We start from the raw sequence: 16627 nt of genomic DNA, 5'->3' as shown, positions 1-16627 counted from the left end.
TGACCACCACTGTATTTATTTTTTTTGTAATTCAGGGTTATGTTACACCTGCATTACCCATTAACAGTATTTATTTGCTGGGACTGGAGCCTACAAGCGTAAATGTTTAACTGTTTTGTAAAATTAGTCAATGTGTTTATTTGGACTACTTTATCCATAATGCATTGTTTTTAGAGCTTGCAATGTTGTTCAAATTTCCTAGCAGATATTTTAAATTGGTATTGCATTAAATAAAAGACATTTACTTCTTTTATCCATTATATAAAATGTTTAGTCCAACATTTATAAAAGGGTTATATATTTTTTCAAGTAAATTATGAACAACTAACCTGGAGCATTTGATACAGTTACAAAAGTTTCAATCAGACACTCCTGAGATGGATTCTGGCTGCATCATGTACTCAATCATTTCTTCCATAGGGTTGGGCCGTGGTTCTTTGCTCTGTCCTCCGCTAATAGCTACTGCCTGCTTCCTTCTATTTGCTACTCTCTCTTTGCGATGGGATCACAGGCCAGATAATGTCTTTACATATTTCCTCTACAGACCTTTAGGGCACTCCAACTACATTGATCCATTGCTGTATTTTATGTGTTCTACATTGTATAATTCAAGTCTTTTTCTTTATCTCAATTGATGTTTTCAGATTGAAAATCTGTCTTAATTAAAAGTGTTAATTAAAACTGTCTCCTTCAGACCATAACTGTTATTAGAAGAGAATATTGGAACTAGAAACAACACTTACAACCAATGCAATAGTATAAACATTTATAATAACAAAGTTCCACATATTGACTCTTTAACAGATACTATCATCATTGGCTGCTAAAGAATTATCTGCATATTCAAAAGCAGGTGCAATAGCAGAAGAAATTCTCTCAGCAATAAGGACAGTCGTTGCCTTTAATGGCCAGAAAAAAGCATTTTCAAGGTAATGTTTGATTAATCTCTAATTACAGTATTTGTGAGATTTTCGACTGTATTTACTTATATTAATTTCTGTAGGGTGTAACACAGTTGCTTCAGTTGCCTGTGGGGAGGTGTAGTGCATAGTCTAACACAAAAATTCAGACAATATTGTTTTAATAAAACAGCATTATAACAGGGAAATATATAAATATTAATAATAAAACTTTACAAACAGTTAAAGCCACAATATGAAAGGGAAAATACAGAGAACCTAACATACTGTGTACCAAACTAGTAGCATTAAGGTAACGCAATTAAAAAGATTTTTTTTAAAAGAGCAGAACAACAAGTTACTTAACTTCAGAAGCACTGTTTCTGATGGATTCTCTAGCAGCATATTCTCCACCTTGTAAAAAAAACCCTGATGGATTTCCTCTTGCACCCTTAGATGACGTTGTGTGGCTTCACATCAACTCTGTCCTGCCCCAGAAATTATGCTGGAGCCACATATGATTGCCACTCCTGCTCCCTGGTGTCAGTGTCCTTCTGATCCCCGCACACACTGGTGGACACAGAGCCAATACTTGATCACTTCATGAACAAAGATCTGGCTTTCCATAAAAGCACCTTGGGACCCCACACCTACACACCTCGCTCAAGCAGCTGAATACCCTCTCGGGTGATTAGTACACCATACAAATTAACATAACATAACATCAGCGTAGACAATGTGCAGATCTCTAATTTGTGATAATTTTATGTGAAGAAAAGAGTTCATTTCATAGAATTGAAAGGAGGGTGGGCGGTGAGAAATATGCGGTTAAGGTATCCACCAGAAAAAACATTAGCAAAGGCAACTAACTTGTTCTTCTGTTGCAGGGATTCTGCCCAAATACAGAACTATGCACAGAAATATGGGATCTTGGTGTATAAGGATTTAGTCTTTCTACCACCTTAGTACCCACGAACTCAGGACCGACTAGCTATAGTGCTTCACTTGCTCTCCCACTCACTCACAGAGAAACAAATGATTTGGCACCCCATAACACAACACTCCCAGATCTCTCACAAAAAACACCCTTTCTCACACTCTCTTGTACTTGTCCACAATAAGATCTGACAGAGACACGAAACAGTTTAAAATGTGTATTTTATCTAACGTGCCCTAACATGCAGTATACGTGCCACAACAAGCAGAAAAATGCATAGTACAAATACAGTCAGCATAGCAGCTAGTCCAGAAATCATGAATCGAGATGTCATCATAAATAGACAATGGGGAAAAAGACTATAGAGTCTAACCTCCCTCTCCTTGCTAAGATGAAATATTATTATATAATAGAAGATCTTAGCTTTGTCAGCAGACCCTATACCTTAGCCTATAGATGGTGGATCTACATTGTAAGTGCTTTCTCGCTTTTCTCCCTCGAAAGGTCCCTCTTCAAGTGTGTGTCACCTATTCGTGTACCCCACTAAACACCCAAGTATGCTGCCCAAACAACAGCTGTATCAGTATATTCTGAATAAGGGCTATGGTCTGGCCACAACAAAATGACAAGGGACATTGTTGTTTGACCTTGCACATAATGTTCAGTCAAAATCACAGGAACATGCAGAGAACAAACCCAGCAACGAGTTCTCATGAGAAAGCATTAATTGAAAGTATTGCAGAATAAAGACACGTAATAACATGCGCTGAACAGCAGACAAGCAGCTGCAACTCGGTCATGCTAACCTAATGAAAAAATACAATATCACCCTCCCCTTGGCCAGGGCGTTAGCCCTATATGAAAACAAAAATCACAGGTATGCAGAGGCAAAACGTCTTAGTCAAGATCCAATTGGTATTATTATGAAGGCGCCCCCAAAAAATTGTATTGCAAGTTTATGATGTTCAAAAAGAATTTGACAATTTGACTCTCCAAAAAAGCTAGTGATTCACAGTTAGACTTCAAAGTCAAAATTGGTGCGGGAAAAGCGGAATGCCATGTACTCCAGAATGCTGTCTGTCCCTTCCATTGTAAAAAGCTATGCCATCCAGTTGAGTGGAACGAACAAGCATAAATGCTCCTCCTATCCAAAAGATGTTAGGAGCATTTCAAGGCAACCTGCGCTAACCTCGATGAAACTGTGGTCTATGAGATGCTGCGCAAGAGCACAGGTACTCAAGTCTGCTGTTGGTCTCAGTGAGGGGTCCCAAACCAAACACATACCCCTGGCACATTCCTGGTCATTGGCCCTATGCTCAAGCATCCATTGCAAAACAATAATAGGAGAGCCAGCACACCACAAAACAACAGGAGCACCAGGGGAAATCCTCCAAAGGCGCTGAAAAAAATAGAATGAATAAAGGCCGGAATTACTTCAAAAACTAGTCTGAAAGGTAGAAACAAGGCCTGATCCCACAAGTTTAAAATAGTGAGCAAGGCCCTCCGTATCGGACCCATTAAATATTTTGTGTATGAATTCTCCAAAATGGAGTGGGAAATTTGTGTTTAGCAGCAAGTGTATCTCACTTGTGGTTTTTGTTGCCTGCAATTCAAATGTCACATAAGCTGATGTGAGAGCGACTTCTTGTTGAAACAATAGACTTTGAGTCTTCTTAGTTTATTAAAATCTGTTTTCAAAGTAGGAATGGAAGTCCAAAGTGAACTATCTACAATCCCATGCAGGGTGGAAACAGGACATTGCTGCAACATGTAACTGATTGAGAAACAGTTACTATATACAGGATGCCAGCTCTCAAGCCACTTTAGAAAATGAGGGACCGTCACTGTTTAGTTCTGCCGCTTTTTTTATTTTGAGCAGAAACTCACCCTAAGGTAATTAATCCTTAGGTGATATATGCACTTTTTTTTGAGGAATACAATTTATATCACTTTTTTTCAGATTTTTGAAAGCAGTCTGAGGTTTGTTCATTGCCATACAAAAAAACATAAATTTACACATTTACTATAAACACTTTTTACAATACGTACACAATTGAATTACGTTTATCTGTTAAAGAAAACATTTACCATAAAACAACATTTTTATCAAGTTCTAAGGTTGTACCCTACCAACTAATTATACTACCAGGCCTACGTAATCCTGATTTCATCTGATTTAAGCCTGGTATCTCAAGCCACAGCAGTCATGGTTATTTAAAATAAGATAACTACCATTAGAAAGCAAAGTTAATACAGGATTAATAGTCGGGACAGGGGTATCTCGTAAAAAACAAGTCAAATTAGGGGCCGAAACGTTACAGGCTCCATGTAGTTTAACTTGTTTACAGACTAGGGAGTGTCCCTCTGTGGAATCACAGTCCTCCCTTGTAAGGAAAACTTCCTTCTCTGCACTCTGACATCTATATGTGAAATGTAACAAATCAACCATAATTCATGAATATAATTTTTGCAGAGGGGCTCATATCTTCCAACAGGATGATGTTTCATGCATGCTGTGAACTTAAAAAGTGAGATAGGCAGGGAAACAACCAAATGTTTAAACCACACAGCTGAATCAGTCTTGGCCACCGAAAATGGTAACCATTCTAATTGTTCAATATGTAACAATGTGTATGTGGCATCTTTCATGGACATCAATTTCTGTTTATCAGTCAAATTAGATCGTAAAAACAGTGCAGAAGCATTTAAAAAATCCCATGGCATTTTTCTATTTTTAAGTGTTTGCAATGTCCAAGCAAACTGCATCACAGAACGTAACTGATTTTTACCATGAGACAAAGCTGACACTTCATGTTGAACAATATCAATAACAGACGATACAATAATATGTAAAGTGTATATATGGGAAGACAGTGTATTAATGTTGTTATCTACCACTGCAAGTACTTTTTCTGAATTTGCTTTGTGAATCTGGCGGAGATGCACTGCAGCTTCTATCTGCAACAATTTTCAAAATTCATTATATGTAGAATTAATAAAACGTTTTGTTCAAGGGTACTTTGGACCTGAAACAAAATCAGCCAAATCGATGTCACCTGTCAAATGAGAAAGATGTTGCTTCACAGACAATAGTGAGGAATGTTCCAACTGTTGCTGACATAATTTACCCACTGAATAAGTGGTAACTATACGTGAATGTGGGAAGCGTTGATCAGGTCTAATTTGTGTAAAACCAGTTGTAGCATTCATAAAACGTAATTGACATGCATTAGAAGTCATCGGCCACACTAATCATCCCAAGGGGTCAATATAGGAAGAGTTAAGTGTGCCATTCTGAAATAAGACCACTAAGTCTTCAATTGTGGAGTTAGTGTGTGTTTGCCATTCATCGTATGGAGCCAATAATGGAATGGGGGGAATATTTAGATTTGTGGCCGTTGCTAAACCAAAACAAGTAGTCTGTTGTAAAGTATCATTTAAAAATAAGATTTGAACCAGTATCAGACATGCACGATGCAAGGCTTCAGTGCCCTTAATATGTGGTGAAAAATTAAAAAGTACCTGGCACATGAGTATAAAAGAATTTTTTTTTTATTCAGAACTCTGGCTGGTACTGTTAAAAGAAGTGCAGTGTGAGGTTGAATCTGTTATATTAAAGAACAGGACCTCTGGTGTGCGTTTTCGACATGTTTCGGAGACAAGCTCCTTCTTCAGGACGGGGGCACGACCTCCCCACCTTACTCACGTATTTTTAATAAAAAAGTTGTGTATTTACAGAAAATGTGTTATAACAGCGGAGCAGCGCGAGGGGTAAGACGGTGATCATAGCGTCCTGTTTGTATTGCAAATCAAGCAACACCCCTGACGTTCCTTTATGCTCATGAAACCAACAAGTAAGCTTCACAAGTCATTGTACTTGTAGCAGACCGCTGTAGGCACACTTAGCCTTAATACTTCACTTTTCTGTAAATACACTGCACTTCTTTTAATAGTACCAGCCAGAGTTCAGAATATTTTTTTTTTCTTTTATACTCATGTGCCAGGTACTTTTTAATTTTTCACCACATCCCACTACTCACTTATAAATACACCCCACACACCTTACACCACACATAGTCATTACTACAAGTGCTCCCGCGTAGTCGTAGGTCGCAGCACGCCGCATCCCGTTAGAGGGGTGCGAAGACCCCGATGATGAAGCATGACACCAAGGGGCCTTTTGGTGTGTGAGGGGTATTTTACAAAACACTGAGTGCTTCAACATTTGTCGATCACTCTTCCCCCTCCCTTCCTCTGTGTTGGATTCTCTTTGTTTACTTAAATGCATAATATTTCAACTCATAGAACAATGAATAAACGGCATGAACATTAGGGGTGGGCGGAATTTGCGTAGTCGCGCTACGCAAAGCTCTGTGAAACGGTAAAAAATCTCTGTGAGCACACAAAAGTGCAACAAACATGTGGAATTGCTTGCTCTGTCCGTTCGCTATGCTTTTTTCCTGTTTGTGAACGTTGTTTGCGTGCGCGGGAGAAATATCTGGCGAACGAGCCTTTTCGAAAGCGAGAACAAGCAAAAAATTCAGCAAAGCCGCTGATCGCGGAATTTTTGGCAATTCCGCGGAACGCAAAATTACCCAAATTCCGCAAGCAGAATGGAATTTACCGGCCATGCCTAATGAACATCCCAGTCATCAGAATGTATGTCTGGTGAAACCACATCTCCCAAGGAAACGCGAAAGCCGTATGGAATGTTCAAAATTTTGGTCGGGCCATGGATATTATATGGTTTTCAAATTAGATTTGATTTTGAAATATATATACCTCTCGAATGCCCAAGGGCGTCTAGGCGCTGCAACAATATGATACTTTATCCCAGACAATGCCATCAACAATAGGAAATGCTGATAGATTGACAAGGGCTTGGTCTCGTTTCATTACATGGGAAGATGTGTGAGGGGCCAGAACTCCATCAACAAAGTTCACAGCAGCGCGTTCAGGTAAATAATGGCCATAAATGAGTAGGAAAAACACAGTCACCAATCAGATCCACATTTTGAGGAATATCATTGTAAGGACCATCCAGATATATGGCCAGGGTGGGACCATTGAAGTCTTTTTGAAACATGTGAAGAAAAGACTGGTATGTGTAGGGGGCTCGGGCACCAAAGGGGATGAGGAAGATGTGTCAGAGAAAAAACTAGTACGGTCCATTTAATAACCATTGGACCCCAACTGAAACAATGGGCGTTATGTAGCATCTGATTGATCATGGATGGTACTCTCAGGAATGTCAATTATGACCTCGACTGGAGGAAAAGCATACTCAATATCTGCAGATGTGGAAGCAGAAGGAAAAACAGGCAATAATTAAATTACAGTTTCCATCTTCCCTTCGGTTGGCTGGGGAGTAGTCAAAGAAACAGAAGGCATCTGATTCAATGAAAGATATGGATGTGGAATGCTTGTAGGCATACTATTTAGTATTGGCCATATAGTATGGCTCCACATGTTCAATTGAAATGTAATGATTCTCCTTACGACCAGATAAAGGAGGTAGGCTCACAGTGCGGGTGTTTTTCAAACCAAGCATGGACCAAATTCGTTTTTGCTCTCCACCTTTTCTCTGTCCAAGTCTCCAACTTTTAGAAGCTAGCTTGAAATAGGAATCAGCACTGCTGGATCTGTGAAAGATGGCAACTGGGCTCTTGCTTGTGAATCCCAAGCTTTTTGAGATCCTGTAATATAGCACAATGATTATCTATGTTGCGGCAGCTACCACAACGTCTAGACATCAAGGTCTGGCACAAATATTTTAATGCCAAAGAGCATTTTGTATGGTGTCCACCCAACAGAGATTGTCTTGGAAGATTATTCAGTGCACGTTGGACTCCATAAAGATGAGCTAGCCAACTCATGGCAGTAACCAAGACCCTAGCTGTCAAGGATTGCTGTAAGTCACAGTTCATTCACTCCACAACTGTATTACCCTCAGGCCGGTATGAAGACGAAAATTGTGCCTGCACCCCCAGAGACTTCCTTGCATCCCTGTAAACCCAAGAGGCAAATGCAGGATGGAAGGTGCCACAGGTAAAACCTTAATGACAGTTCGAGCATCAGCACTACGTTGCGGTGAGACCCAAAGGAATCTAGTGTGCGAATCCACTGCAACTGTAATATGTTTAAAAGCAGTGTCTGATGACAAAGAACCTCAGAGATCAAGATAAATACAGCCAAATGGCTGGTTAGAGATGTAGAGCTGAGTATGTGGTGGAAGTGCAACACTAGAAGGCTTAATCAGTTGACAAGTGTCACAATAAAGAACATTTTACGTTGCTTTTGATATAAACCACGCCACCAAATACATTGCTGCAAAAGAGAAACTGTCGTATTTACTCCAGCATGTGCAGAAGCAACGCCTTCATGTGTGGCTATTATTAAAGAAAGTCTGCAGTCCTTGTTGGGAATCAGCTGCTCCCCAATGGATCGAATAGTTGCAAATGGAATTTGATTAGACGACAAGTGATAAGTGTAACGTGAAGGGAAACCTTGAGGATACTCTGTTCCCTCCTTGTTAGCAGCAATAGCTGCCAACATATCATCATCAATTTTAATCATGGACCTAGTGACTGCTGCTACTGAGCAAGTGGTTTAATATGCAATGGCATCTATATATGGATTCCTTTCGACAGTTAACTAACTTTACCAATCCTCATTTGGATAAAGTCTCTGAGTAGAACCGAACATCAATATCACCAGACCTTGTAAAATGCCCCATGCTTGTTACTGCCACCATAGAGATTTATAATTGATCAGACTCATCAGAAATCCCAAGGTGAAAAATAATCTACAATGTATTAAGAGTGGGGGAGCGTGGTCTAGGAGTCCATGGTGTAGGACATGCATCTTGGAACTCCCAGGTCCTTCAGAGTTCCAAGGCATTTAGAAATCCTAATTCCCAGAAGAAAGTGGCCCTGGCTGAGGAGAAATTGCCCCTGTGGGCTGGTGAAGGGAGGACGTGGGGTCTGCTGGCCCCCCTTTGTTGGTGAGGGCAAAGCACAGGTGAGTGACTGTGACTGCAGAGGCAGGCCAAATGATGCTGCCACGGGGTGCAGGAGTGCATATTAGCAGCTGCGGGAGTCTGGTACCAGAATTTTCGGGCTGGCCCTGAGGGCCAATTGAGCATATCCCTGATCCCTCTACCCCATATCAGAGATGGAGGATTGCGGCCCTAGAGCTGGCAAGCTCAAGTCCGTGGAGCCACCAGCTTCCCGCTCTCACCTGGGTGAGGCCGGGAACGGCCCGAGCCAGATTAATGATAGAAGGGGCCGCCTGGACTCCAGGGCCAAAGGGGGACAATAGCTGGCCCATGTTGATAGGGAGGCAGCAAGAATAACACATCAGCAGTGAGTGGTGTCGACGGGACCTCTGGTGGCTGCTAGGACTCTGAGAACCAAAGGGCCACGAAGTCAGCTGTATGACCGCTGTGGTGAGGACTTTGACTATTGATTTGTTTGTCCTGTCTTGTGATCTTGTATCGGGGGGCTTGCTGTGGCCATAACTGGGCCAACGAGGGGTGTCAGCCAGTTTTCATGACTACCAGCTTATTTCCTATTTTGCTTATTTGTCTAAAAGAATCATCTTTGAGTTTTCCAAACAACTTTGCAAATACCTTATTTTTAGATGTTGGAGAGCCCTGTAAAAACGGGATCCTGGAACAGTTGCCCGAAATTAGGATGAAAGAAGAACCACCAGTCGCAGCAGTTGCTGGAGAAAAACCTGCTAACATCATTCTCAAATTCTTTATCACCTGTAACTTTGCATATGGGAGTAAAACAACACCTCGGTGTGAGTCTACTAGAAACCCCACAAGATGTCATTCTTTTGGAGAGTTTCATATCTGGCTTCTACACATTCACAATTCATTTTGTAATTCATCCTAGGTTCCTGAGACTAAAATCCAGTGGGATTTTCCTATCAGCAATTTTAAGCAAGCCCTTAGATCCCCTCACTACACAGTGTATTAGAATTTTATAGGCATCAAAGTGTTCCTTCCAATAGTGGGGTTGAGCTCACCCACTTGTAACAATCACATCTGTTGAACTCAATGATTAAGCATGCCACATGAGTAGTGTATATGAGTACATCCAGAGCAAAATTATTGTGTAAAACTATGGTTATCCAGGGGAAGCAGAGGGTCATGCTCTCAAAAATCTTTCCATCTCCCAGTTTTTTGGTATTTCGACTTACAAAAACACCTGATTGTGTGACTTCTCAACTCCACAAATATATTCACCCCATTTAATTTTTAGACTTCTCAGTGGTATATTATTCAGTGTCAATGTAGGTGATATTTTGAGTGTATCTCATGGGATTCTATGCAAGAAATGTTTGGTCCATTTAGGGCTTCACAAGAGATGATACTGTTAGGGGGTTTTGGTGCTTACCCTAACAGTTTGCATATGACATTGCTGTTTCCACACCTCTGCCCTAAGACAGACTTCCAGGGATATTTTTATTACAGTTGCCAAAGATTCTAACACATACCATAGCATGCCATACTATAGCATACCATACCACCATAACATATTACAATATGATAGCAATTTATTAACTAACATGAATAGAGGAATGAGGTCTAGATGAGAAAATGCTAAATCATGAATGTAATAAATGGGGCAATTGGCTAATGGGGGTGGAAGCTCAACTTAGGCAACAACCACAGTTCTTGGTAGAGTGCATCACAAAAGTGAGTAAAGTAACTAATGCTGGTAGCTTGGCACAAAACAGTCAGGCTTATATTAGAGGCACTGTGTTAAGTGTTTATGCAGCACACAAACCTTTCAGGCCACCTATGGGAATGTCTGACAAAATATCGAAATTCACAATATCGACGTACAAAAATATCGGAACAAAAATATCGAAATCAAAAATATCGGCTTCCTATACTTAACTAGATATATACACAAATATCGATTTTTTAATATCGATATACAAAAACATTGTTTACTTTTATATCGACTACATTAACATCGGAAAACAAAAATATCGCTTTCTACATAAAATAATGACATTAACTATAATATCGACATCAAAAATATCGTGCACATAAATATCGGATTATCAGCTATATCGACTTTTTATATGCATTTGTTAGCATAATTAATTAACGTTTTATATGTTTTCACATCTAAATAAACACACAATACTCAAATTAATACTATAAACACACTATTAATTCGTCAAAAATATCCTATTGGTATAATTATATCACCTACACATATAAAAATATTCTATGCTAGTTAGTATAATTTTATAATTTTTTTGGTTTTTCTCTTCTATTACAAAGTAATCACAACTGAAATTCAAATATACTAACTAACCAATCACAACCCTAATTTTTTAAATGAACCAATAGCAAAGTAATTAGTACTGACACTCCCCTATATAAACAATTAAAATCTAAGCACAAACTACTTGCCAAAAGTCACTGAAGGAGATTCATCTCTATCCGAATTGCTGCACAACAACTAGAAGAACCAGACTATCAACCTACTATTACATCTTCTAAGTAAGTAAATAAAATAGAAACTGCATTATTTGCTACTACTACTTACTTACCTGCTAAATACCCAGTGCCCCTTTGCTATTCATACTACTTAACATGCTAAATAATTATATAAAACTATTTTTTTTAGATACTACGACTACTGAATATTCTACTCAAAATAACTGTCAACAAAGCATAGGAATACAGATTCTAATAACTATGTAAGTAATTTCACATTGTTTCATTATGTGCACATAAATCTAAACACACAGAAATAATGACTTTTGCCCCACATATGTCTTTTTTTCTGTAGATACTACGACTACTGAATATTCTACTCAAAATAACTGTGAACAAAGCATAGGAATACAGATTCTAATAACTATGTAAGTAATTTCACATTGTTTCATTATGTGCACATAAATCTAAACACACAGAAATAATGACTTTTGCCCCACATATTTCTTTTTTTCTGTAGATACTACGACTACTGAATATTCTACTCAAAATAACTGTGAACAAAGCATAGGAATACAGATTCTAATAACTATGTAAGTAATTTCACATTGTTTCATTATGTGCACATAAATCTAAACACACAGAAATAATGACTTTTGCCCCACATATTTCTTTTTTTCTGTAGATTCTACTACTGAAAACTGCACTACTAATGAACTAAGGACATCAGTACTATTTCTACAATACATTTTACTAAGTAAGTATTATGCAACTGAAATAAATGTGGAAAAACCATACAAACATTTAGAACTGTTCTAATTATTTTCTATTATATATTGCTTATTTACAGAGCAAACACGACGAATAGATATACAGACATAATACAGAACTCCACATTCTGAATAATACAGATACTAATCACAAAGTAAGTATATTAAAGAACATAATTACCAGATAATCTATTAAAAAACGTACCAACATGGTGATTATTCTAACACATATGTTCCTTTTTTTTTTAAGATAACACTACAAACTACTCTCCAGAAGCTGAAGAAACAACTATACTGGCAAACACCAACCTAAAAAAATATGTAAGTATCTTCACAATGTGAATCATGAAGATACACTTTTGTAGTAGAAATGAGCTCTAACATTGCAAATGTACCGAAACATTAATTAATAATATACTACTTTCATGTTTTTCATAACAGCTACAACAACATCACAAACAATTATCCCCAACTAAAGAAGCAAGCAACTCCTAATTTTGCTGTAAATTCAAAAACACGTAAGTATAAACATTTCTACTTATCACTAACATAGATTATTTATCACATTTAATTTGACATTAACTATTATATATATATATTTTATAGATATACAAAGTCCAAAATGACCGAAGGAGACGAATTTGTGACCAGCCAGAAAGGAAAACTATTACTATGCTACATGGGTTACACTTATACACAAGAAAAGCAATATGGCATGAAAGTTAATTGGAAATGTTGTAAATATTATTCTAACAAGTGCTATGGAAGAGCAACAACTAGAGAAGCTACAGTACTGTATACTAGGGAACACAATCATCCACCTAATGTTACTGAAATAGAAGTTAGAACAGCTTTGGAAAATGTTAGACCCGGGACCCTGGCCGGCCAAGACTCGCGTCGAGGTCAGTCAGGGATCGCCAGTTCTAAGTGTCAGGGCAAGGGAGTCACACGCCAAGGCAACCCCCACTCGCCCTCTAGGTAACGTGGCGCGAGCAGTCAAGGCTAAACTTGGAGGCGATGTAAGTTAAGTATTTGCGCACGCACCCCAGCAACAACACCCAAGGCCCACCACAAAGAAAGACTCCACACAAGGATATATAAAAAATAGCCTTTGTATTATAATAAATATACATCAGATAAAACACACATCTTGTTACACTGTGCCACAGGCACGGGCGGAATTTACAAGGGATATTTGTACAGGACAGGGCCACATGGACCACTGTTAAGGGTATCAGCACTTTTAGAAGCAATTACTGTAGCACAAAAATATAACAGTAGAGCATACAACCAGTAATCACTGGTAACAGGACCTCTCTAGCACCACCTGTACTAGGGAGAAAACAACCACCTACATGTCACAGTACCTATAGGGGTGCAAGGATAAAACACATGATGTATCAACATTCAGAGGTGTAAAGGCACATGACGCATAGACAATACATTCAGAGGTGCAGAATCAATAGCCATTGCCCCATACTCACAAGTCACCACCTGTGACTGTCCCGGTGTCCCAATGTCAGGGCCTAAACGTGGCAGTTGCCCACTAAGTGCTGGGCAACTGGAGCAGGGAAAGTTAGCGCAAAGTTGGAGCCTCTCTGGGCTCAAAGAACCACCACTGTGGCACTGCGGAGCCTCTCTCAGGCTCTCAGACAAGGGGGGCACTCGAGCCTCTCAGGGCTCACAAAGCAAAAGGCAGGCTGGAGCCTCACTGGACTCCAAGCCAATGGTGCAGCCTCGCTGGGCTGTGGGGTCCCTCTCTCTGGGGACCCGGGGTCAGGACAAATGCTCCTCAAGAGCCTCGCAGGCTCACGGACGAAATGCCCCTCAGAGCCTCTCTGGGCTCTTAGTAGATGCACCCACGAGCCTCTCTGGCTCGCCAAACAAGGAATGTGCTGGACGTTGGAGCCTCTCTGGGCTCTTCAATACACAATGCCCCCGAGCCCTCAGGCTCAAAACACACAGGCGCGAGGTCGCGCTACAGAGAGGGGGCGGGGCGGACACCGGCAATGTGTCCCGACGCTCCCCCCCCTCCTCTGCAGGCACCGGCACTCACCGGTCTAGCGCTGGGCTCTCCAGCGGCGGCGGGTCTCTCCCGCTGGTCCCGGGGCGCTCCTCGGCCGGTTGCTTCTCGTCCTGCCCCCGGCTTGCCTGACTTCCGGGTCGCGGCAGCGGGGCGGGACTTCCGGTCGGCCTCTCCGGGGCCGCACAGTGATTGGTCGGCCGCCTCACCACTTCCGGGTCGTCGCGGGCAGCGCGGCGGCCCGTTTCTAGGCAGGCAGGCGGCTTACCAGATGATCCGAGGAGTGGGCTCCCTCGTGGATCAGTCAATCGGGCAAAACACTATGGCAATAAGCGGGGTGGCACCCGCGCCGTCAACTCGCCACACGGGGCGATCGGAGGCCGGGTGGGCACCGGCCTCTGCAGACCACAGCGCTCCCAAGCGCTGCAGGCACCATAAAGCGCTCGTAAGCGCTAAACAGCAGACAAAAGCGCTCTCCAAGCGCTAGGGGTGAAATCCAGCGCTCTCCAAGCGCTAGGCAGGCGATGTCCGCGCTCCCAGCGCTGAAGGGCAGAGAGCAGCGCTCTCAGGCTGCAGGAAAGAAGTCCTCAGTGCTCCCCAGCACTGGAGGACAGGACAGGGCTCCAACAGGGCTGGAGGCAGGCAGGGGGGGCAAGGCTGGGCCAGAGCCAGCACACTGGGTCTCCAGGCAGGGAGACTCCCCAAGTGGCGGTCCTTCTGGCCCCAGCAGCGGCAAAAGCCCCCTCTGGCAGGATTCCAAAGTAGAACATTTTCAGTGGGGACACAGCCCCTTCTTATACTGACAAATCCTTTGTTACAATGTGCAGGGTGAAGGGAAAACCAGTCGCAGCTGGTTCTGGAGCACTCTTGATGGCCCAACCACCCATTCCTTTCACTGGGGAGGCTAGGGTCATTAGACACACCACAGGGGGGCGGAGCCAGCATTGTGTGGGGAAAACCCAGCCCATCCAGGACCCAGGTGCACTCCTCCCACACATCACTCATGCTAATCTCCCACTCACCACCGGGCAGACTCATCCAGACTTCCTGGAGCCTGGCATGCCAGCCAGCTCCAGCCAATCACGCTCCAGCACCCTCACTGTACACATCTCTCAATGTCCAGAAGTAGCACTTCCCAACTAGACACACACATGCCGCAGACACCATCTCGCAGCATTCACTCTCACGAGTTCAGGCATACCAAACTCGAGCCTGCACTCCCCACGCATCAGGAACTACTAGGGACACACACATTCCCCATGCATTCCTATGGGAGGGCAGGCCAGCCATACTTCACGCACGCACTTTCACTCTGGGACTCAGGGGAAAGTGCGCAGAGACCCAAAAATCACTGACACAGGGTCACAAATAAGGCAAAAAGTCTAGGGGTGAACCTGCCCTGCGGGCCAAGTCCAACACAACCCCCTTCCAGCCAAAACGCAGGGGAGAACAATCACCACCGTGATGGACTTCCCTGCTTGGGGCGATAGAACACGGACGCAGGCCCGCCACTGCCGGGACACTCTCCTGTTCTATGCCACGGTGAACCCCTAGGGTTCCTTCTAAAGCTCCTGTAAGGACCAACTGGGCTACCCCACTGGTACTCCTCAGTTGTCCGCGGCCAGGACCCGGCCCTGGGCCACCCAGGTGCCACCGGTCCTTGCCAATTCGCAGAGCGGGGGGTAGTAACCCCTGGCACATAGTATCCATTCTCCACTCTCCCTGTCTGCAAGACAGGACTAGACTGCCACTGGTTCACCAGCCTTTGGTCTACAACCTCAGGCGGACCAGGAGTCTCAGGGAAGGCTCTCCTCCCCCTACCTCTTCTTCCAGGGTTCCTCCTCCTCCTGCGAGGGGTACCCTTACAACGCCACTCCAACCCAGGGTTTAACCCCTCAGGTTGCACCAGGGTCAGAGGTGGGCTCTCCCACCCTCTGCACCCCCTTCCAGAGGTCTGCCCTCTCCCAACTGGAGAAGTTCCTCTGGAAGAACCGGTCAGGACACTGGTTACAGTTGTCCTACCCTTCAGGTCAGGCAGAACCTGAACCTGGCCTTCCAACCTCCGGTCTAAAACCTTTGGTGGAATAATTGCCTGGCACTCCAGGACTTCTGGGGACTCACACGCAATCCCCCTGAGGCTGACACATGACCCATGTGTCGTGTGACGGTCTGTCTGTCGCAGATCTCCCGCCTCCTGTCCACCTGACAGGGCGCAAAGATCCCCCAAACCAGAAGTGGCGCCACCCGGGTCCACCCAAGACCTAGCCCAACTGGCTAGTCTCTGGTCCACTGGTGCATCCACTGGGAAACTCATCCCCCAATCACTCCTCGCTTCGGACTTCTGTGCCCTCCCAACTGGAGCGACACTGCCGGACACTGGAACCCCTGGAGCTCTGATTACAGACGCTCCAGGTTCCCTAGACACTAGGAGATCCTCCTCAAGTGTACTAACAGGACAGCCTAGGTCGCCAACCTGGTGTTCCCTCAAGAAACCACCCAGGTTCTGAGATAGGGCTTCGGGCCTCTGGGGAT

At 42.8% G+C, this 16627-nt stretch overlaps 1 protein-coding gene across 1 annotated transcript in view; it reads left to right on the top strand.

Moving 5' to 3' along the window:
• The window catches only part of LOC147688945 (ATP-dependent translocase ABCB1-like), a 1419218-nt gene that overhangs the window by 328749 nt on the left and 1073842 nt on the right, over nucleotides 1-16627 (top strand). Inside the window, exon 8 of the mRNA XM_086941842.1 lies at nucleotides 805-929. Within this exon, the coding sequence (XP_086797968.1) occupies nucleotides 805-929 (125 nt within the window). The remainder of the gene's footprint in view (nucleotides 1-804; nucleotides 930-16627) is intronic.

This window comes from Lissotriton vulgaris, chromosome 10, assembly GCF_964263255.1.
Source record: "Lissotriton vulgaris chromosome 10, aLisVul1.2, whole genome shotgun sequence".
Taxonomy (NCBI): Eukaryota; Metazoa; Chordata; class Amphibia; order Caudata; family Salamandridae; genus Lissotriton; species Lissotriton vulgaris.
This window is presented reverse-complemented; position numbering and strand designations above follow the sequence as displayed.